This window comes from Pteropus medius, unplaced genomic scaffold, assembly GCF_902729225.1.
Source record: "Pteropus medius unplaced genomic scaffold, Ma_sr-lr_union100, whole genome shotgun sequence".
Lineage (NCBI taxonomy): Eukaryota > Metazoa > Chordata > Mammalia > Chiroptera > Pteropodidae > Pteropus > Pteropus medius.
The window spans coordinates 6557844-6580301 of record NW_024347790.1 but is presented as its reverse complement, the minus strand read 5'-3'; the positions used below and the strand labels follow the sequence as shown (position 1 = coordinate 6580301).

General features: G+C 44.3%; 1 protein-coding gene across 3 annotated transcripts in view; it reads left to right on the top strand.

The window, feature by feature from the left end:
* The first annotated feature begins 1046 nt into the window (after nt 1-1046).
* Nucleotides 1047-22458, top strand: part of LOC120614661 (LIM zinc-binding domain-containing Nebulette-like) — a 164561-nt gene continuing 143149 nt past the window's right edge. For all 3 annotated transcript variants that reach the window (XM_039877521.1, XM_039877522.1, XM_039877523.1), the window contains exons 1-2: nt 1047-1274; nt 2598-2692. In XM_039877521.1, coding sequence (XP_039733455.1) covers nt 1206-1274; nt 2598-2692 — 164 coding nt within the window. In that variant the 5' untranslated portion in view covers nt 1047-1205. The remainder of the gene's footprint in view (nt 1275-2597; nt 2693-22458) is intronic.

Genomic DNA, 22458 nt, shown 5'->3' with positions numbered 1-22458 from the left:
ATTCCTATTCCCTTTGGTTCCACCCTACCCTCAGCCTTCAGCTGGATTTTCTGGCCCTTCTGGTTAGGACCATGGGTTTGTAATTGCTTCTCTTAATGCAAGTGAAGAACTTTTCCTAGGTCCCGTGGTGTTTAATTGAAAAAATATACACCGTACACACACACACACACACACACACAGCAAAATGAACGACAGTTTATTAATCAAGAAAGGCTTGATGGGGCCTACAATGACCAGATTAAAAAAAAAGTGCAGGGGCTGGGAACCAGGGAGAGAAGGCGTCCCCATCCAGGTCCCAAGGACTTCAGGCGGGCGCTCCGGGGACGCTTTCTCTCGGCAGAGGCCGTGGGAGCGGGTGCGGCACCACCCGCAGCGCCGCGGGGACTTGGGTCCGGTTCCCCGCGGGTCACCCGGCGCCCGCGCCCGAGCGCTCGCTGCGCGCCGCGGGGACAGCCCGGGACTGCGCGCTGCGTGGGGCGTCGGGGCGCCGCTGCCCGCCGTCCCGGGGCTGGAGGAGGAGGGCGGGCGCACCCCGAGCCCTTTGGGTGCCCGGAACATCAGCCTGGGCTTGGGGGTGTCCCGGCTGGGGCAGAGAAGAAACGGAAGGGCAGGGAGCGCAGGGTTTGAGCCGCCCCGTCCGGCGCCGCTTTCCTCCCCGCAGCCGCCCACCTGGCCGCCCCCGGCTGCGGCACGGGGCGCGCTCCCAGGCCTCCCGGCCACAGCCCGCGGCGTCTGCTGAGCGCTCCAGGGCTCTGCCCGCCCCCTCCCGCCTCGCCCTCCCTCCTCGGTGCCCGACGTGCTCGTTCCCTGCCACTTGGGTCGGGGCGCGCCGGTGGGTTTGGCCTGCGCGGCGGCGGCGGCGGCGGCGGCGGCGGCGGCGGCTGCGAGGCGGGGGAGCGAGTGAGCGCGAGGGGCGGGAGCGAGTGTCTGTGTGAGTCACCGGTACCTGGAGTGCGAGCGACGCAGAGCGAGCGGCGCGCAGCCGGAGCCGCAGCCGAGCCCGAGCCGGAGAGCTCGGCCGCCCCCCGGCGCCAGGCCCCGCCGCGCGCCCCCGCCGCCCTCCCCGTTCGCCCCCCACCCCGCGCCGCCTCCGCCTCCGTCTCCGGCGCCCGGCCGCCCGTGCGGGGCTCGCCGGGGGATGTCACAGCGGCTCTTCGGAGCCCCCAGCCGCTACCGCCTCGCCGCCACCCACGGGAACCGCCACAATGAACCCCCAGTGCGCACGCTGCGGGAAAGTCGTGTATCCCACCGAGAAAGTCAACTGCCTGGATAAGGTGAGCGAGGGGCGCGGGGCCTGCCCGGACCCGTGGGCGCCGGGCTGCACCTGCTCCGAGAAGTTTTGGCATCTGGGACGGAAAGGGACGCGTGGGTCTGCGTGTTTGCGTGGTCTTGGCCCGCGCTGAGGGTACAAAAACGCCCGCGGGAGTGTTGGGGAGCTCGCTTGGCGCCGGTGCTGTTGGAACGCAGAGCCGCTTTGGTCCGGCTGCGGGGCTGCGGGGCTGCGGGCTGCGGGGCTGCGGGGCTGCGGGGCTGCGGGGCTGCGAGGCTGCGGGGTTGCGCTGGCCTCGGCCGAGCTTCTGTGGGGCGCGCAAGGTGGAGTGCGGCCCCAGGCCAGGAAGCCTGGCCCCGCACCCAAGGGCTGATCGGCCAGCCGCGTCTCCTCCCACCTTCACTCCTGCCCCGCACCCGGGGTCTGGAGGATCCGCCCGCACCCCGACTTCTCCGCCCCAGCGCTTCCAATGCCGGCGACGAGGTGGAGAGGCAAATAGTAATTAATATGTCAGGGGCGGCCGCTGCCGCAGTGCTAAGAATAATCCCCCGGGGAGCCCCGGCTCCGCCCGGCGAGCAGGACCCACGGGGGCTCGTCCACCCGGTTGGGGAATTTCAGAGGAAGTGGCCTTCGCGCGGCCCCCGCAGCCCTGCGGCCGGCCCTTCCCAGGCGCGGATGGAGTTGAGCAGCCTGGGAGACAGACCCCGGCGCTATCCTGAGTGCCTGACAATTGAAACCAGCCGGAGGCGGTCCCTGTGAAATCTGCGTGTGGTGACACAGATGCCTCATAACAGCACGCTGCCATCCCCACAGTCATAACGGATGGAGTCCACCTTTCCCGCAGTGTAGTGGAAGCTGGACAGGGATGGGGCGAAGTGTACTTCCATAGTCCGCCTCCTGCCACCGCGGGTTGCCTGACTTCCTGTGGTCGCTTATTTATCGAGATCCTACAAGCACGGTGTTTAGGCACTTTGAACTGGAGTCGTTTTCCTTTTGAAGCCACTTCACAGGCTCCGTTCCTCCGCGAACCAAGCTCAGAATCCCACTCTGGCTGCTCAGAGAAGTGCAATATGAACAGAGCCTTGACAGTTCTTCCGTCTGAGCCTGTATGTGGTGGTGGGGATTCATCTAAAACTCAATTTTAATAGCTGCCTGCTTTATTTACTTAACCGAAAGTAGGCAAACACATCCACCGTTACCATCAATCGTTTTGTTGTAGTTTTTTCAAATAAAAGCTGTGACCACGAGGCACTAAAAATGTGTCTTTTCTGTACCCATCCTGGAAACAACTGGCATCGTACTAAAATTTTGCATATTTTTTTTTCAGTATTGGCATAAAGGATGTTTCCATTGTGAAGTCTGCAAGATGGCTCTGAACATGAACAACTATAAAGGCTATGAAAAGAAGCCCTATTGTAATGCGTAAGTATTGTCAACATGGTGTGCCAACTGTGGCACAGCATCAGAGCATACAAGTGAGCCGTTCTGCCTGTTCTGAAGAATTGACTTGCTGTGTCACCCAGGTGTGGCAGCAGCTAGTTACCTGTTTATGCCATGGACTCTGGGGCCATGTACTTGGTTAAAGGTCATTGCATTTTTGTCTTTCTAATGTATAGGGTAATTTGTGGGCGGCTTTAGTCAGAAGGTTACTTTAAGAGGTTCACAGGATTGCCAAGTTGGGGACAATTGTTAGAAGCTGCAGAACTTATACACTGAGAACGTGTGGGCTCTGAAGTTCATGTCAGATAGCTTTCCATTTTAGTCACATGTCAATTTCCATTTTTAATCATATAGTGTTGCCATACTGAGGTTTTATATCTGAACCTAGCCGTTATGGAAAGGAGTCTTACTTGGTCCTAGCTGAGACCACTCCAGAGATCCTGAAACAGGGAACTAAAGAATTGAGACGTGGCTATTTCCATCTGGTTAGTAGTAGTTCTCTTGGTGTGGATTAAAGAAGGTAAGCTTCCTTGCAGGCTTTTCTATAGATGTGCTTCTAGCCTAAAATAGCAATTAGCTAGCATTTATACAGTACTTACCACAAGTTAGGCCCTGTTCCAAGCTCTTTGTGCATGCTGACTCATTAAATATTTACAGACCCTGCCATTTTGGGGGGGGACTATTGTTATTCCCATTTGACAGGTAAAGAAATTGAGGCAGGGAGAGGATAAGCCTCAGGAAAGGGCTCAGATCACTCCTAGAGGCTGCAAATGGTTAAACATTGGCCAGTGCTTACAAAAGGCTGCCTTGCTGCCCTGAGGCAGATGTTTCTCTACTTCCGTGAGCATCCTCCCACCCAGACTGTTTTCATCTGTAGGTCCTTGGCCCTAATTGTTGAACCTTCTTTCCAGTTCCCTGTGGGGCCTGTGGGCCTCAAGGAGGCAGAGGAGGCGCCTGGCCTTTTGGCTGGAATATTGCCAGGGATTCATTCCTCCTCGAGTGTTTGAAGCAGGTTCATTCAGGTTTCCTGGAGATAGAGGGCCCATAGTTAATTCATGCTTCACTCATGGGAGTGTATGTTCGTAGACAGTAAATTTTTGGTAAACAGATATAACGTGCTCATACCTTTCTGATGAAGAACTTTAAAAAAAGGCACTTTGTATTTCCTTCCAGACTTAACTTAGTGCTTACGGATAGACCAGAAACTTAAAAAAAAAAAAAAATCAGAAAATGGGGACTTTGAACAGAATTCAGGACTTTCTTGGGTAAGATATTCCCCAAACTTATTGACGTTTTCACCCCTCCTGTGTCATGCCTCTTACTGGCATAACGGAAGCAAAATGAGATTTCAGGGTCATGGTCTCCTGCTTCTCTTAAAGAGAGGTATAAATGATTGGTTGAAGATCAAAGGCAGGCAACAGTAACTAGAAGGGGAAGGGCCCCCGACAACCCATAAACAGGATAATGGTCCTTTGGTTAAAGGAACGTGAACCATTCTTCCTGTAAGTATGCTAGCTCCCGGCCCGATTCCGTCAGGCTTTATGGGCCACATCAAGATTCTTTATAGCTCCAGAGCCGGAAGTTTAACCTGGTGACAGCAATGCCTTTGAGTGGGCCTGGTAGACCTAGAGGAACCAGAGGGGAAGAAGAAAGACGGGAGAGAAAGAGAAGGAGGAGACGACAACATTTGTAAATATGATGTAATGTAATATAATGTGTGAAAAAGAAAAGATAAAAAGACAGAAAAAAAAAGATCCAGTTGATGCAGAGTCTTTGATTGCATTGGGCCTCTTGAAAATTCAGTGCTTACTGCTCAGTTTCAGCTCGGTCCAATTAAAAAGAATAACAGATTCTGCAGCAAGTCATGAGTGGCTGGTTTGCACGCTGACATAATAGTGAACTAATGCCCCAAACCTTTGAGATCTGAACCCCAAAACAAAACGCCTCTCTTTGTGGATAAGAAACGTCCTGCTGTGTTGTTTCAGAGGTCTGAGTCTACTTTTAATACCTCAGTTATCTGTAAATCAAATGCTTACAGATTTTCTTTCTAAAATTTCTTATATAATTCCTGGACTTTGTTATTCGGTTGAGTTTGAATTTTGGGGTAGCATCTCAGATCTTTTGCTTAATATCGAACCTGGTAGCCCACCAAAAGAAGACTGGAATCCATTGTTCGTGCCCGAATGAGTAGAGTTGATGATTTAAATTTGTTTAGTTTTAACTTCATGTCATATGCTATCTCCAGAAAATGGAGCCTGGCAAAGTCATAGGTTATATCTGCTGTGAAGGTTCCTGGCTTACAAGTGTCCGTTCTCAAGCCTGATTTTTCCAAGGGCACCGGTTGCCATGCAAACTCGCTGGTCAGAGTGAATTACCCTCTGGGGAGCCTGATGCCGCTGCTCTAATTCAGGGTGTGTGTGTGTCAGTCAGCTGTTCCCTGTGGTCTTGGCCAGAAGGGTTGCCATAATTTCTCTGGGTCAATGGGGAAAATTGATTCTCTGAAGCATACCGCTACTGGAAAATGAAACATTGTATGTCCATGTAAAGCAAAATTATATCTGTACCTAGTTTGCTTCAGGCGTCAATATACATGCATCCATGTTTAAGTAAAAATGACTGTTCTTCTCCCGGCAACTTTTTATTGTGAAAATGTTTGTATACACAAAATGATTGAAAGAATACAATGAACATAGGTATAGCCTGCACTGAGATTCAATTATTATTAACATTTTTCCATATTGGCTTCATGTTTTTACCTATATGTGCAAATACTTTTATTATTAATAGTTGGACCATTTGTCACTTTCATGCATCAAGTTGGTTTCATACATCAAGATATTTTATCCCTAAAAATTATCTCATACAAGCACTAAGAGTAAAGATATTTTCTTAAAGAACTTCAGAGCCATTACCACACCTGAGGAAATTAACAAAAATTTCAAAACATCTAATATCCTGTTTATGTTCACATTTGTCTCATTGTCCTAAAATGTCTTTTATAGCTGTTTTTTTTAAAACCAGAATCCAATCAAGGTTCATACTTTATGTTTAGTTGTTATGGAAATGACAACTTTTTAAAAATGTTAAATACCGAATTGTAGTTCTTTAATTTCTGCTGTCATTTCTGTTGATTTATATAACCTGTCAGCGTTTTCAAGAAGAGAACTGACATAGCATTTCTTGTGAAAATAACATGCATAATTAACTCTAGAACCTTTAAAATAAACATTAAGAATATGCTTAAAAATTTGAAAGCATAAACATAGACATTTAGGATTATGTTAAGACATAAAGGCTTTTTATTTTAATTGATACCTGAGGGCATTTTTTTTTAATGGAATGAAGTAGTATTTTCTTCTGTTTAAGTTTGTTGCTTCTTTATATATTCTCACGTGTTTAGAGAAGAAACAAGTTTGCCGTTTGATTTTGTGCAAAGGAGAACATGTATAAAATATCATTTACATAATATTTAAATTTTGATCTTTTGATAGAATGATCAAAGTATAGTACACACTGGATGTAAAATTGGGCACAATACACATTTAGTTCCCAGTGCAGCGGAGGACACTATTAAAATATTTAAAAACAAACTGGTCTACTTGAGTACGTGCCATGTTTTCTTAAGTCTTTATGTTTCATAAGCAGGCAGTGGATTTTTAAGCATATTCAGGATTTTTTTCATCATGGAACTTGCAAAGAAAAGAGGACATGGTAATATTTTTATTGCTAAGAGGTGCTGAGAAAATAACACTAAATGATTAGACAAAAAACATAGCTCACATTTGTATGTGAATTTATATGCCAAGTTCAACTATAAACGTTTTGCTACCCAGCAAGCCACACGCTGAATGTAAAGCCCAGGGCCATTTGTCAAATAAATTATTTAATTGATCATGTGTGAAAGTCAAAATTGCATTTGTTATGTGTTTGTAAAAAATACATCAGTTCTTAAAATTTTCTGAGAAATATTACCATGTAGAACTAGCAGTGCCAATGACTGGCCAGTTAGTGCACTGTCGCCAGAGGTCAAGTTATTTCAGGTCAAGGAATGATGCAGTTGTTTCACAGGACCTTGCCAATAATTTCTCCAAATCATCACTTTGGTGGAAATCTTTTTTGGGGGTGGAAGGATGAAAAATATGTCCCGACCTGCCCACGTTTTATATACCTAATAGCTGTGTCAAATGTATGTTTACTTACAGGGATGAATGGATACAATTATCTGTGCTAAATATGTTTAGTCATCCTTTCAAATAAGATTCCCTCTCACCAAGTAGTTTGACTTTACATAATTTTGGAAGACTTTAAAAATAAAACAGTGGGAGCTGTGCACGTGTTTACTTTGGTTCTGCCTGTGTTAGCATTCCATCTTGTGAATATTTGTTGACTATCAACAGCTCAGAAAGATGCTGAGCTAGATGCTGTCATTATGAGCCACCCAGAACGGTCAGTGCCATCCAGCCAGCCTGTCTTGAGGAGTATTATTTAGGCCGATGCGTCACTGACTCTCTGTTGGTCACTCTTTATTAGGGCCTTTAATAGGGGCTACTCAGAGGACATGGAAGGAAATTAAATTTAAACTTCAGAATTTTCCTCTTATCTCTGTTTAGGCCTCCCAAACCTGCTTCTGTAACACTCCAAGGACTTGAATTATCTCAAGGGAAATTATGAAATTCTTGCTATTAGGTTAGCTTTGATTACTTAAGAGTGTCTCTGAAAGGCCCTATGGTGTAATTGGAGTTTTGAAGTGACACAGAACTGGATTTGAATCCTGGCTTCATCACATCTGACTGAGCAAGTCTCTTGATCACTAAGCTTCAGTTTCTTCATCTGTAAAATGGGTTAGGATTATTAGCAAAAGACCGAGGCTTTTAGCAGTGTGAGAAGTGGGATCTAGATTACTATTTATGAGCTGAGTACCCAGAGCTTGTCAGGGACTTAGTAGAAGGATTAGTATTGATTTTAAAGGTCTACTTATGAATAAAACAGTTCTGCAGCCTCTCCAGCAAACCAAAGTATAAGGCACAGGCCTAACCAGAAACCATGGGCTTACCTGTCTGTACCCCCTTCTCACTTGGAGTGGCTCCGAGGGTACCTGTCTCACTCACTCCCACATTCTCAGAGCCTGGTGCTTAGTGCTCAATAAAGATGAGGTGCATCAGTGAGCATGAGGGTTGTGTTGCATCACTGAGTGTAGTCCCTGCCTTAGCCTCCAGTTCAGGATGCTGCCCAGCCTAGATTTTTTTCTGGGGAGGCAGACAGAGCTTGGGCCATCTAGAGGAGCTGACTTGGGGAGCCTGGGTGTCTGAACACCCAGCGGTAAAGTCTCCCCACCCACAGGAGGGCCCCGCCTTTGCCAATCCATAACGAACATGGAATTTCCTCTCACTGCTTTCAGGCTCGATTTCAAAACATATCTTTCTAGAAGATTCCTTATTAATACTCATTTAATTTTGGGGGGTTTTAATGATAATCTGTAAAATGGGATAATACTTTCTACCTAACAGGAGCTTTATAGAAGTTAAATGGGGGAATATTTGTAAGTTTTAGCATATCAAATGATACTTTATTAGGTGCCCAAATATTAGTCCCCTCCCTCGTTTTTAAGAAGTTGAAAGTTGTCTCATTTCTCCCTTAGAGAGGAGAAAATGTCACATTGTTAAAAGTGACACTTAGTTTCTATGGAAGGATACTGTGGTGTGTAGGAGTTCTCATTAGCATCAATTGTGATATGCCTGGCTTGACTTTTTAGTTACATACCACACAAAAATCAGGCCTTTTGCTCCTTGCACAGACCCAATACAGGAAGAGGATGACAGTTTCTTTTCTTTTCTTTTTTTCTTTGTTAAGATTGAATGATTGAAAATGAGGGAAGTAGACACTTAATTTGAAAAAAATTAAAAGGTTCCAGTGTATAGGCAAAATGATCTGATTCCCAGTTACCTTATTGAGCCCTCGATGATATCTAATGAATTTTAGTATCTTTTGAAATCATAGTAGAAGCCCATATTTAAAAATCATGGACTGAGTTCTGTGACATTGGAAAACGTTTACAAAAGTTACCTTCAATGTATAGTTTCTCTCTATGTTGATATATTTATTATGGAATAATGTCGGATTAGAAAAGATTTGGAGATGAAGCCCAGCAAAAATCTCCTACATCACGGTGAAATGCATGGTTGATGCAAGATATAGATGTGTGCGCGTAAAGGAATATTGATTATGTGTCTGAGGCTTGTGTAAGAGTGCATTTCAGTATGTCTTCTTTAAACGTTTTCAGATGAGTGCTTTACCAGGGGGGTGGTTCCTGGGACTGTCAGGAGTGAGAGAGATGCAGACATACCCACCTGAGAGTATCAGGGCCCCTTGGGGCTCCATCTCGAGAGGAACAGGAAGTCAAATTTTTCTTTTCTCTTACAGTTGGGTTATTAGCAAGGCCTAAGCATTTAGCATGTGAGACGTGGGATCCAGACTAACATTTATGAGCTAGTAGCCAGAACATTTCAAGGACTTAGTAAAAGGATTCTTATTGATTCCGGAGGTCAGCTTATGAATAAAACAGTTCCTCAGCCTCTCCCGGCACATCTAGGTGTGGGGCACAGGCCTGAGCAGTGAACAGGAAGCTGTGAGAAGGACCAGCTTTGAACTGCCAGGATTGTTAAATCCAGCCCTGGAAACTCAGTATTAATTTTATCTCTCTAGTCAGCTGTGCATTTTAGTGGAGTCCTTGAGGGAGCTGCTTTGTGTCCAGCTCCTGTTTACTTTCCCACACTCTCTGTTGACCCATTCCCACCAAATCCTGGGAGAAGCTTGAAACTAGTGTGGTGTGTGTGGTTTTGGATAATATCAGATCGATAAGTAGACTGGTGGTCTGTCACATTTCTGCTTCAGCGCAGCAGTCTAAAAAGCCATTTAGACAAGAGTCTTTGATTAGCTCCCCCGATGCTCTTTATCCATCAAAGGCAGGTACAAGTCAACCACAGAGAGTGTGGAGAAGTGGGGTGGCTGGAGATCTGGATGCGGAGTTCGACAGTTTCCTGCCAGTATTGAACTTGGTCTTTAAATGTGACTTCGCCATTCGTTAATCGGTCAAGAGTGTTGACTCCACCCAATTCAGGCAGAAGCACAGTAAACACACACCTCAGTCTAGAAAGACATAGCGGATTCTCAGACGGATAGTGATGGAGTTTGGATGTCTGTACCATCCTCTCCTGGCTCCTGTGCCCACCATCCACCCAGGCCCCAGAGCCTTGTGCATCTCTGTCATCTTCCACACCTCCCTCCCCTTCTTCCCCATCCTCTTGTATCCGTTTACTCTGTCCTTGTCCTTCTTCACGCTGTCTTATCATACTTGGCCGGTGATCTGACCATTATCCCCGAACTGGTCTTCCTGTTTTAGTTTTTCTCTTTTCGAATGCCTTTCCTGCCACCACAGTTATCTTTTGAAACCATAGTTCTCGCGCGACACCTCTGATGATTCCCCATTGCCTATAGAAAAAAAAAATTAGATTTGTGACAGACATCTAGGGCCTGTCCCAATCTACCTTCCTCTAGTTATTTCTTTCACTTCAGCCACACTGGATTGCTGGTTCTGATGCCTTCATCAAGTTCCTTAATCTAAGTCTCAGTGTCTTCACCTACGAAGTGGGCACAATAGTAGACTCTGCTTCATAGGATCAAGGATTCATTGGAATATCCAAATAAGTTTAGCACAGTTTCAGGCACATAATAAGGAGATAATAAAAATTATATATAATTTTTGCTGTTGTTAAGCTTGACGCGGTGATTTGACCCTTGATTCACGCTGTTGTTATGCCTTCTGGCCCGCCCTCTTTTAAAGTTAATTTTCATCTTTAAGGCACGTAGCCGTGACAGCCTTTGTGAAGCCATTTTGAATTTCTCAATTACTGGACTTTCTTTGTGCTCTTGTTGTGGTTGTCATACCTCAATTATATCACTTATTAAAAAGCCTGCCCTGTACTATGGTTGTGTTTGTCTACTCCTCTGAGGTGGTTTCCTGCTGAGATTGGACCATGGAAGTTCCCAGCCTGGGGTTGGACGTGGGTTAGGGGTGGGGAGGTGCAGTCAGCTGCAAGAGCTTTGCTTCTTAAAGGGATTATTTCTGGCATGTGTTTAAGGAATTGAGAATGGGGGTTGCCAAGCTTCAGTGCAAGTCCAATGCTAACCACCCAGAATTGGCGTCAGCTTCACAAGTTAATCCTCAACAAGAGAGCCCTCACTGCAGATGCCAGCCACAAGGTCGGGAGTCCCCAGGCCACACCACATTTGTAACCAATTGGCTACAAGTTTGGGGGTTCCCACCACCCCCTCAGATTTGATAATTAGCTAGAATGACTCACAGAACTCAGGAAAATGCTGTGCTTAAGATTATTTTATCATAAATCAGGAGCAGCCAAGTGAGGAGACAGAAGGGTGAGGTATGGGAAAATCGTGACCATGGAGTTCCCCTGCCCTGGCCCCTTGGAATCAGGGTGTGTCTCTCTCGACACATCCATGCATTCACCAACTGGGAATCTCTGCTAAGCTTTAGTGTCCAGAGTTTTTATTTGGGTTTCGATAGCAGGCATGATGACTCATTGACCATGTGTTTGTTCAATCTCCAGTGCCCCCCCTCATGACCCTCCCCAGGTGAGGTCCATGGATATCAGTTGAATCAAAGCCCCAACCCTCCATTCGCAGGATTTCTGGAGTGGCCAGTCCCCTCTTGAGCCATCTTGGTAGCATAACTCAAGTTTGGACCCAGGGACTCATAAATGACAATGACATTTTCAATTACTCAGGAAATTCCAACTATTTAGACTAAGTTGGAGGAACCATGGAAAAATGCTAGTCAAGTTCTTTCTTATACACCAGGTTCGCTTCTCAATGTCCTCATCGGATGTACTGTTTGAACTATTGACACATGAGCCTTCATTATGACAAGAACGATGGTCTAAAACCCACCATATCTATTTGGTCAATCAGTGGAAGTTGAGTGGGACATAAACAGTTTGCCGCCTGCACACCGAAGATGGACAGGAGGACCTATTTGGGGAAGGACCCTGGATATAACTCTCTAGATTTGGTTTTTCTAAATAAGGAAGTCTTTCCTGTTAACAGTCACATTCTTGAGTGCAGGAATAGCCTCAGTTGCCTTTGTATACTCCAGCACCTCCTGTGTTCTTGGTAAGCGTCCCCTTGAGAGAGCACATTTCCCAGCTTGCTTTTTTAGGGGTACAGCAAGCTCCTTTGGCCCTCCGAGCAATACAGTTCAGCCTCAGGCATCCCTAGCTGAGAGCTCACTCAACAAGAAGGAACGGACTTTTCTTTCCATGAGAATCTGTACGGGATCTCAGCTGCAGCCTGCCATGCTTAGAATGATGATACACATGAACAATAGCTGCCACTTCCTCTGTTTGGGTGGAATATTGAAATTTATAGCTAAATTAGTGGTCACTGACGTGCCACTGAACAAAGGATGACAAGAATAGCGTCATCTACCAAGGCAGTTGGTAAAAATCACTTTGTTACAGCAAGGTTTTTCAAAGTGAATTCTGTGTTTAAGACATCAGGCCATATGCCCATTCATTTGCCTAACTATATGTACATATATATATATATATATATATATATATATATATATATGTATATATATGTGTGTGTGTATATATATTTTTTTTCTTGGAAATAAGTATGATTTATTTCTTAAAACAAAATATAATCAGGGATTAATGAAAAGTCTTTACATTCTCTCGTGGAAGAATTTAATCTTCTTGGGTGACGTTCAGTGCTCTTGTATTTTCTCCCCAGATTTCTAGAACTTCAAAAACAACTCAGCAGAATCCGTGCTCCTCCCCTGCCTGGCTCTTGTGTGTCCACCTCCCCCATGTCTTCTCCCTCTCTTCCCCCCACCCTCACGTCTTCTCTGTTACCACTGACGTAGTTCTCTGATTTTCTTAACATTAAATGGAATTCTGTTTAGAAACTTCTGGATGCTTAAGGCACATAATAATTAAGGGCTATTCCTGTCAAGAATAGAAACACTATATTAGAACAGTTCTTCCTCAGAGGCTGCTGAAGAAAGAGAATCCTGTTTAGAGGGTTTGCCTCTGTGTGTGTGTGTGTGTGTTTTAAATGGTAGTTATGTAACATCAGGTTTAATTGGCCGGGAGGCAGAAAGCTGGTTTGTTTGTGTGTCCCTTGTGTCATGTGTACCTGACAGGCTATGGAGTGAGGAAAAGCACCTATAATTTGTGCACAGGGGCAGCTGCCCAGGAGACATCCTGCATAGTGGCAGTTTGACAGATGTTGAAAGAAAAGCATATTGTTTTTTCTTTATACAGTGATGGGTATGTAATAGACACCGAATAAACACATGTGGATTGATTTTAAACGAACATTTATTCTGAATGGGATACAGCAGTCCTTTATTTGATAGCAAGCTTCCTAACTTTGGCATCTTTCTCTGGTGGGTCAGGAGAGATTGCTTCTCAGGATTTAAAAATTAATTCCCTAGCAGGAGAACACAGGTGGTAACATAAAAGCAGTACCTGAATGGAGGAAGGATCGAGTAATCCTCAGAGGACACCAACAGGAGAATGTTTATGGTCTCACCCATCTGTACCGATGCCTAGACACTAAAGAAGGTTCATAAGATCCAGAATTATTGCCAGTGTGTGGTGAGGCCAGGCTGGTAACGCAGTTCTGGCAGCAGAAGGGCTTGCTGTGCTAAAAAAAAAACAAAAAACAAAAAAAACTTGTCTAATAGGTAGATCCACGTATAGAGAGAAACTTGAAGGTGAAAAAATGATGGAGAACATTCAGGTGAGAATGGAACGAAGGAGGAACAGGATTGGTAGTGCCGTGGGGCAGACCAAGCACCTTCTGCAGGTGGGAAACACAACTGAAGAATCTCGATGTGTTTACGCTTTGGCTCGGAGGCAGGATGCAGGGTAAAGGGAGGCTTTGGTGAGACAGCTGCCGAGAGTTTAAATGGGGCTATCAGTTTTTTGTTGTTGTTGTTGTTGCTTTGCTTTTGTTTATAGTTTCACTGTTTTCAAGCTGCTTCAGACTTAATGGGGGCAAATAAGGAAGAAATGGTTGGTGATTAGTAGTTGTGAAAACTTTGGAAGAAGGGGTCTTCGTTATCTTGAAGTTCATCAGAGTGATGGGAGGAATAAACCCCAGACTTCAGGAAAGCCTAAGAGTCTATGATACTTATTTCACTTAGCATGACACTCTCAAGATTCATCCATATTGTCATAAATGGCAGTATTTCATCCTTTCCTATGGCTGAATAATATTCCATTGCATATATGTACCACAGCTTCTTTATCCAATCATCCGTCGAAAGACAGGCTGTTTCCATGTCTTAGCTATTGCGAATCACGTTGCAGTGAACATAGGGGCGCAATCATCTTTATAAATAAATGTTTTTAAAATTTTCATGTAGATACCCAAATGAGGGATGTTGGATATAAAACAGAAAGCAACAAACAAAGAAACTCATAGACACAGACAATAGTATGGTGGTTACCAGAAGTTGGGGGAGTGTGGGGAGGTTGAGGAGGGTAAAGGGGGTCAAATCTATGGTGACGGAAGGAGACTGGGCTTTGGGTGGTGAGCATGCGATGCAGTATGCAGATGATGTATTATAGAATTGTACGCCTGAAACTTAAATCCTGTTATTAACCAATGTTACCTCAATAAATTTAATGGAACAGAAAAAAGAGTGTATGAGAAGTGAGAGGGGTTGTGCGTGTTCAGGGAGCCCTAGGTCATGAGAAAGTCTGTGAGGCGGGAGCCACGTAGAGTTTGATGCCCCCTGTGTGCCTGGTGACTAGAGCAGTCCCCGTCACAGTTGGCCTTTAATAAAGACTTACTGACCAAACAAAAGAAGGGATAATAAGAAAGGTGCCCCGGTAACATAGAAGAGTTTGGCAAAGTTCTGATTGAAATGTGTTAATTATTTCAGTGTGAGAGAAAAAGGGCAATACTTTTTGTTTTCTAAAACAGAAACCAAAAATCAAAAACCAAAAAAGCCACAGGGCATCCCGTGGAGCGTTCCAAGGTCTGATTAGCACAACACACAGTTTAAAAGGTAGCAGACTGAGAATTCAAAAATGCACAAACAGTAAGAATGGGATCAGGAAAGCTAATGGCCAGTGTGAGCAATGGCTTGTGAACAATTCTAAAGACAAAGAAAAGAGAAAAAAGATGAACAATGGCTTCAGAGAGACGCTATGATAATAAAAGATGACAGAGAAAAAAAGTAGAATTATTAAATTCCTATTTAACTTTAATCCTTTCAATCAAGAAGAGGATATTTAAAACTAGAAAAGATCCATGAACATTATTCAGACGTGAAAGGTAAGGAGAATGAATAGTAGGAAGACATCAAGCCATTCTTCATGGAAATAGGAGTTGAGATCTCTAGGTCCAGCCTGAGGACACCCAGTCTGTGTGGTCCTGGTACTGAAACCATAGAGCCATGGCCATTGATGAGAAGAGAGGTGGTAGGACACGTAAGAGAATGGACTCAGGTGCTCAGCTGAGTTGGTTGCTTCACCTCCCTGTGCCTCAGTTCCCTCATCTGTAAAATGGTGATATAGTCAGTTATCTGATCTGCAAAATGAGGAGGCTGTGTTTCAACTGAGGATGAAAACAGTACATACTATCTCTTTTGGTTACAGTAAGGAATAAATCAGACACATTATGTAAACAGTTGACAGAATCGATACCATGTTAAAGTATTAGTTACACTTATTATTGCCTCTTCTTTGAGAAATTATGTGCAAAAGAAAGCTTTGAGAGTTTTGAGCTTCGAGATGGAAAAATATTCCAAATTTTAGAAAGGGGAGGAGAGGCAGATTGTCAAAATTACAGCCTAATAACTTTGACATTAATTCCTGGCAAAATTCTTCTGCGGATAAGTACAGGGATGTTTTGTGGGGACTTCAAAATAAAAAGTCCTTATAGCTTCTGTCCTAGTTTGCTTGCCCTGTCGTGCGAAGTACCACAGATGGTGGCTTAAACAATGGAAGTTGATTGTCTCACAGTCCTGGGGGCTGGTGGTCAGAAACCAAGGTGTCCGTGGGTTTGGTTTCCTGTCGGGGCTTTGAGGGATGGATCTGTTCTGGGCCTCTCTCCTTGGCTTGTAGTGGGCCACCTTCTCCCTGTGTCTCTTCACATCATCTTCCCTCTGCATGTCTCTCTGGGACCGCCTTTTCTTTTCTTTCTTTCCTTTTTTTTTTTTTTTTTTAATAAGGACACCAGTCATATTGGATTAGGGCCCACCCTAATGACCTCAGTTTAACTTGATTCCCTCTATAAAGACCCCATCTCCACATAAGGTCACATTCTGAGGGACTGTGGTTAGGACTTCAACATACCTTTTTTAGGGGGACACCATTTAGCCTATAACAGATTCACTAACAATAGTCAAGCAAAGCAAAATTAGGCCTCATTTTTGATGGTATAGGGAAAGGAAACATACACAATGAACTTTGAATTTTTTTTTTTTAAAGATATTCGACAGTGTGAATTTTCATGAATGGAATTGATGGTAAGCCTGTCCCCTCTTTCCCTCCCTCACGGGCAGTTAGTTTACTCTGCATTTGAATTAATTACACGTTGGCCACAGTATCTGTTTCTTCATTTGACGGTATATTCTCAAGACTTCACTCTTATTTTCAAAGTGCAGGAACCTTTTTCTCTTCCACCCAGGAACTTTGCTTTGTGGCATTCTGTGCATTGTAAGCTTGTGAAACAATTATGAAATTGTTTGCTGATGGATCGTTTCTGCTCACAGGAGAACGGCATTAAAATATTTATGGGGAAGAGAATTTCAGTTTCAAATGGAATAGGCCAGAAGAAATAGGGTTTAAGATTTCATAGAAAATGACACAGTTCTTATCACTTTATTTTGAAAAGGGGAGTGGGGGATCTCATGACTATGACCCAGCTTCTAGTTTAACTGAGAAATTCTGGCATGGAGATTTATAATCCTACTACTTCCACAATTTAGGGTTTATATTTCAATTTCAGAATTTAATTACTAACTTTATGATAAAACTTTCTCAGATAGCTTCATTTTCTTAAAACTTCTTTTATTAGTTTATTAAGCAATGAAGAGTTTTAGCTGTGTTTCAAGAGGTAGTTGAGAAGACTATCTTTTTTCACCTCGGTGTTTATAGGGTAAATATGGGGCTCCCATGGGAATGCATATATGCACACAGCTCAGGAGGACACTGTGACAAGGCTCGTGTTGGTCCCGGTTTGTTTTTCGTAGACAGGCTGCCTGGTTAGGCTGTTCTCCTAGGCGAACTTTGTTACCAGATAGTGTTATCCACCTACCGAGTTCATTTGTATTTTGAAAAAACCGCCTTCCACCTCCAACCTCAGCCCCTGACTTTGAAAACAAACCCCGAACACACTTCTCTTCCTTCCTTCCCCATAATCACATCTTAACTTTCAAGGCCTCCCAAGTCCTGTTGATATTTCTATCTTGAAATAATTTTCTGGTCACTCTTTGTACATTTATACATGGCTACATCTTGCACCCATCGACAGACGAGATGCCAAATGGAAAGCTCTTGGGGCTTTTAAAAAAAGGACAAGGCTACTTCTCTCCGATTAAACGACTATAATTCCTCTGCCCCCAAATGAATAAATGCCTCTAGAATGTTTTTCCTTTAGTTTCTGCAGGTTCTTTCTGTTTTAATGACTTGTGAAAGTCAGTCTTGTGGTATGACGGACGTTTTAACTTTTCTAAAAACCTTTATTTCCAGTAGGATTTCTGGGCCCCCTCCTGAGGCTGTAATGCAGTTACCCATGTGGCTTTTGAGAGGCAGCAAAGGCAGGTGGCCAGGGACCCACTGTAGCTCTGTACTCATCATGCAGTGGGTATTAGTTGCTGCAGAGGGATTGATTGTGAGATAGAATGAGTATTTAAAACAAAGTACAGGGCACGGCTCCCTAAAAATGGGAGCATTAACGGACACCTGACACAGCTTTTCCAAGGTGTCCCTTGCCTAGTCTGTTTTCTTCTTTCTAGAACTGGGCAGTGATCTACCCATCCACCTGTTCGGGTCTTCTTTTCAAATGCAGCCATGCGTTGAGCCTTAGCAGTGCGGTGGGTTTTGAGTGTGTGTTTTAAAGTGGAAGTATTAAACTTTATATGCGCACGACTCAAGATTTCAAAACTACTCGTATATTTTTCAAATCGGAATGCATCTGTAAGTTATTTTAGATTTTTCTGTAAGATTTAGATTTCGAATGAGAGTTTGAGAGGAAATTCTTTTTTCCCCCCTGTATTAGCTTTAAACTTCAATTAAAAAAATTCCTCATGGTAAACATATTAAAGTGACCCTTAGCTGTGAAGATTTATTTTATGATGTTGTTGAAAATGCACATCCATTGTTTCTTTAGCATTTTGAAAAATACTGAGAATTGTGCTGCTTTTTTTTTTTCGTACTCTGTTTCATATTGTGAGTTTCTAAATATACAGGCTGTGGAGGCCCATGAGTGCAAAAGACAGAGGAAGATTTAATGTTATAGCTCACTTACGTTGTGGCTCACTTTCTAAATTTGACTTTAGTGTTTGCTTTAAAGAATATTTATTTTCTGTATAGTATTAATAATATAAAGTGTTCTCTTCTGAACTGGGTAATTGTTCTTTTCATCATTAGGTTAGTTTTTAGTAAACATTTCTCAAAAACACTGAAGAAGGTGAAGTATTTCTGAAAAACATGTATATGCTCATTATGAATTTTCTATTTAGCTTTTTTATTTTACGTGTCCTCATTACATTATGCACCACCTAACAAATATAAACACAGTCCTTCATCTTGCTTTAATGCTGTAAAAACTTACATTTTATTTCTGTATATGCTTTTATTTCAAGAAGTTAATTAGTAATACATCAGTCTTTGACACCTTACCATATAGTGTGGTCATTAAGAGCCCAAGCTTTGAAGTCAGACATTTCAGTTTGAGCTCTGGACTCTATTGGAAAGTCACTTAATCTGTCCAACCTCCGTTTCCTTATCTGTAAAATAAGGATAATAATGGCATTAGCTCCTCGAGTTGTTGAGAAGTTTACGTGAGACAATGCGTATAAAGTATCTGAGCCATTATCATTGCACATTTATGAGCTAGAAGATGCATGGTGTGGGGTAGACAAGTTGGGACTAGGATCCTGGAGAACTGGGATTCTAGGCCGGAGAAAATCCACAAAGGCTGCAAAGAGAGGTTCAGACCTAGGAGACCAAGACTTCAGTTCTCAGTACATAAGGGGATGCTGCTTTTCTGTTTGGCTATTCTGTCATTCATATTGCTACAAAGAAGGAAATGGATACAGAGTTTATTTTTTTCCAAAGTCACTTTCCGCTTTAGCAGCATAGGAGAAGGTTTGTGGTTGTTGGATTCTTGGACTCGAACTTGATGCCTGCCTCCCTCTCCTCCCCTCCCCTCCCCTCCCCTCCTCTCTCCTCTCTGGGAGAAGTTAAATTACCATCCTGAGGTTCATGAGTTCAGGGTGGAGTTTGTCTGGAACCAAGTGTGTCACCTGATCTACACTTGGCCAGGCTAGTTAAATGTTTGGTGAAATGATATGCTTTTCTTTTTCTTTTTGGCTTTTTCCGTTCTGGATTAATATTGGATATTTGTTGAAGGTAGATAGATACCTCTGTCCTTGTGGCCTGTGACATGAGAGGGTGGCCTAGGGAAGTTTCGTGGCATTGGGAAATGGTGGCGGGTGGGTGCTCATTGGGTGCCAAAGGCATTCTTGAGAATACTTTTTTTTAAAAATATTTCTCTGGAGTCAGAACCAGAAGTTAGTTCATAACCAGAAGCTCGGCATCGGGGATAGAGGGATGGCCAGATGGAGAACATGAACATGAGATGAAAATCCACCTGGATCGTACTGTCTTTTAATCTCAGGCTCCCTGGAAACTGACCAGCGTGGAAGTAAAATTGGGCTGGACTCTGCCTGCACGCCTGTCAAGCCCAGTCGGGCTCACCTCCTCTGTCCCATTTCTTGATGGTGAGGATTCGGTCACTTCTTCATTTACTCATTCCAGGATGGAGTTCATTCATTTAATGAACATCGATTGAACATTTACCTGAACCAGGTGCTGTCTGAAGTACTTGGGAATACAGCAGTGAGCGAAGCAGGTGAAAGTCCCTTCTCTCATGGGACTCTGTTTTAGGGAAGTTTCTTTAAGAAAGAAGCGGATAACACACCCAACAATAGATAATAAGTACTATAGAGAAAAATCAGCAGGGAAGGGAGATGGAATGTCCTTGGGTTGGGTGAAGGGATTGGAGGGTGGCTTGCAATTTAGAACAAGTTGGTCAGGGAAATCTAGTGTTTACAGTTGAACAAAACTTGGGGGAGGTGAGGGTGCGAGCCCTGTGGAGAAAGAGACTGAGGGAAAAGAAAGACTTGGAGCTTGTGGGAGAGCCGGCCAGTCGGGGAGCCTGCAGGGGGCACAGGAAGAGGACAGTGGTAGATGAGCTGGAGGGCAGCCAGCTAATAGGGGCGGGGAAGAGGGCAGGATGGCAGGGGTGGAGAGTCATGAAGGGCCTGTAGACCGGTACAGAGGCCTTGGAGTTGGAGTGACTCAGTGGGGAGGAGGACACTGGGTGCACTGAGCAGAGAAGTGACATGATGTGTGACCTAGGTTTTTAACAGGATCTCTCTGGCTGTTGTGAAGATAATGTGTACTGATAGGCCCGGCACCCACTACCCGCTACCGCAAAAAAAAGAAGAGTTTTTTGTGTGTATATGCCAAAGACAGTCACATCTTGGGTGTGCTGATATTACCTTTGCTGTAAGTAAGAGTATTTAATAATAAACTGAACGCAGAGCACCACCTTGGCGAGAACGAGCGTTGACAACAGAACCTTGTTCTGCGGCCAGAGGTTGGCGTGGTTCCACTTCCTATTAATTTTCTTGTACAATTAAGGCACCTAGGAAAACATTTAAAGAAAGTTTTCATTTTGTGGGCTAATAATAAATGCCATAACGTGATTTGCCAGTCCGTTGGCTTCGGTTGTGATTTTTGTGCAAAAAGTGTACAAATGATGGGTACCACAAAGCTTAACGAGGAGCACAGGGTGGCTCTGTCTCTTGAACTTTTGAAACATGGAAATTGATTTACACAGATAATGGTTCTGAAGCTTTCACATCTCATTTTTCCACTTGCCAAACATCCCCACCAGTTTCGATTGCTGGCAGTGCCAATTTTGGAGACATGTTGTATGCTCCCCAGCTCTCATGATTTAGTGGCCGCCCCGCCCCCACAGGCTGTGGTTGTGCGGATCTGTGCATGGAGCCAAGTGTGGGGGACTCTCGGTCCATCATTTCAGTTCTAATTAGTTGTAAAGTATTAGCAGGAAGGCAAAGTTATTTTACATCGAAGTGACTTTTTTGGGAAGTGGCAAATTAAATTTTATGGTAGCAGCTGTTCCGAGTGGAATTTGTCAGAAAGTTGATGAGAAGTGAATGCTTACAGTACTCGGCTCTCAATCCTCAGTTTAACAGAGATGCAAGCTGCGAATAAACTAGGGTATTGAAATATAGAAAAATATCTTTGTAAGTTATGTGTTTTAAAACCTAGGCCCTGTTGTGTCAGCCTGAGTCTTTTCAAAAACAACGATTGCTCCGATTTTTACAATGGGAGTCTTTGTTTACTTTGGAAGTCAATATGACGTGGTAAACAAGAAACGTAACTTAGAGGGGAGGTTCCCTTAGGGTGAGTATTCAGGACCTTTGCATGTGTTCCTCTTCCGGAAGTACCACCTTTCTCATCCGACCCCCCCCGCCCCCCGCTGTCACGTAACCTAGCCTAGTTGATGCCTTTTCCTCCTTTAGCTCTCACCTCTCGACAGGATGCATCCCCTGATATGGCTAGTTCTCTCTATTGTAAACTCACAGCTGTGTATAGTTCTTTTTCGTAGTACTTACATTTATGTTTACTGCGTTTGAATAATTCCTTATTCTATGAACTTCACGAGGTTAGAGAGAGTTTCGTCATTATTTTTTGTTATTAAATCGTCACCACTGCCTACAAACAATGCCTGGCACGTTGACACGTTTTTGCGCTTGATAAATATTTGTTCGATGAAGGAATTGAAGGAATCCATGAAAGAATTGAGTTTGGGTGGCTACAGGAAGGCCAGTACAAAGACCTAGGCCCACAGCCTCAAGTTCAAGTGCCTGCAGTGAAGGAGTGAGGTAGAGTGGGGAAGCCACCTGAGATGTGCCGGGAAACCGGAGAGAATATCCTGGTCAGGTGCCCGCTGAGCGGGTGTTCTCGTCCCTCCTTCAGGGAAAGCTAGTTCTCCTCCTCACAGTGGCGTGGGCTTGGACCGCGGTGAAAGGCTCCCTGGGCAGATGGGCTAGAGTGGGGTGGACTTAAGTGGTAGAGAAAACTGGGAAGGAAGACGGCGGCTATGGGGTGCCGCGATGGATTTTGAGCAGAGGCGGGAGATCTTCCGCTTGCAAAGTGTTTTGGAAGAGAATTTTGGCAGCGTGGGGTGCCTTCAGGCAGACTAAGAGACTGATTGGTAGGTTATGAGGCTTAAGTCATAGTCCACACCTGAGCTGAAAGAAGTACCAGGGGAAGCGTGATGCTGGAACCAGGAGTTTAATACCTAGCAGCGGGTTTGCAAATGCAAAGACAGACGTACCGGGAAAACAGATTTCTGACAATTACACTACTCTGAATCGAAGTTTTTCTAGA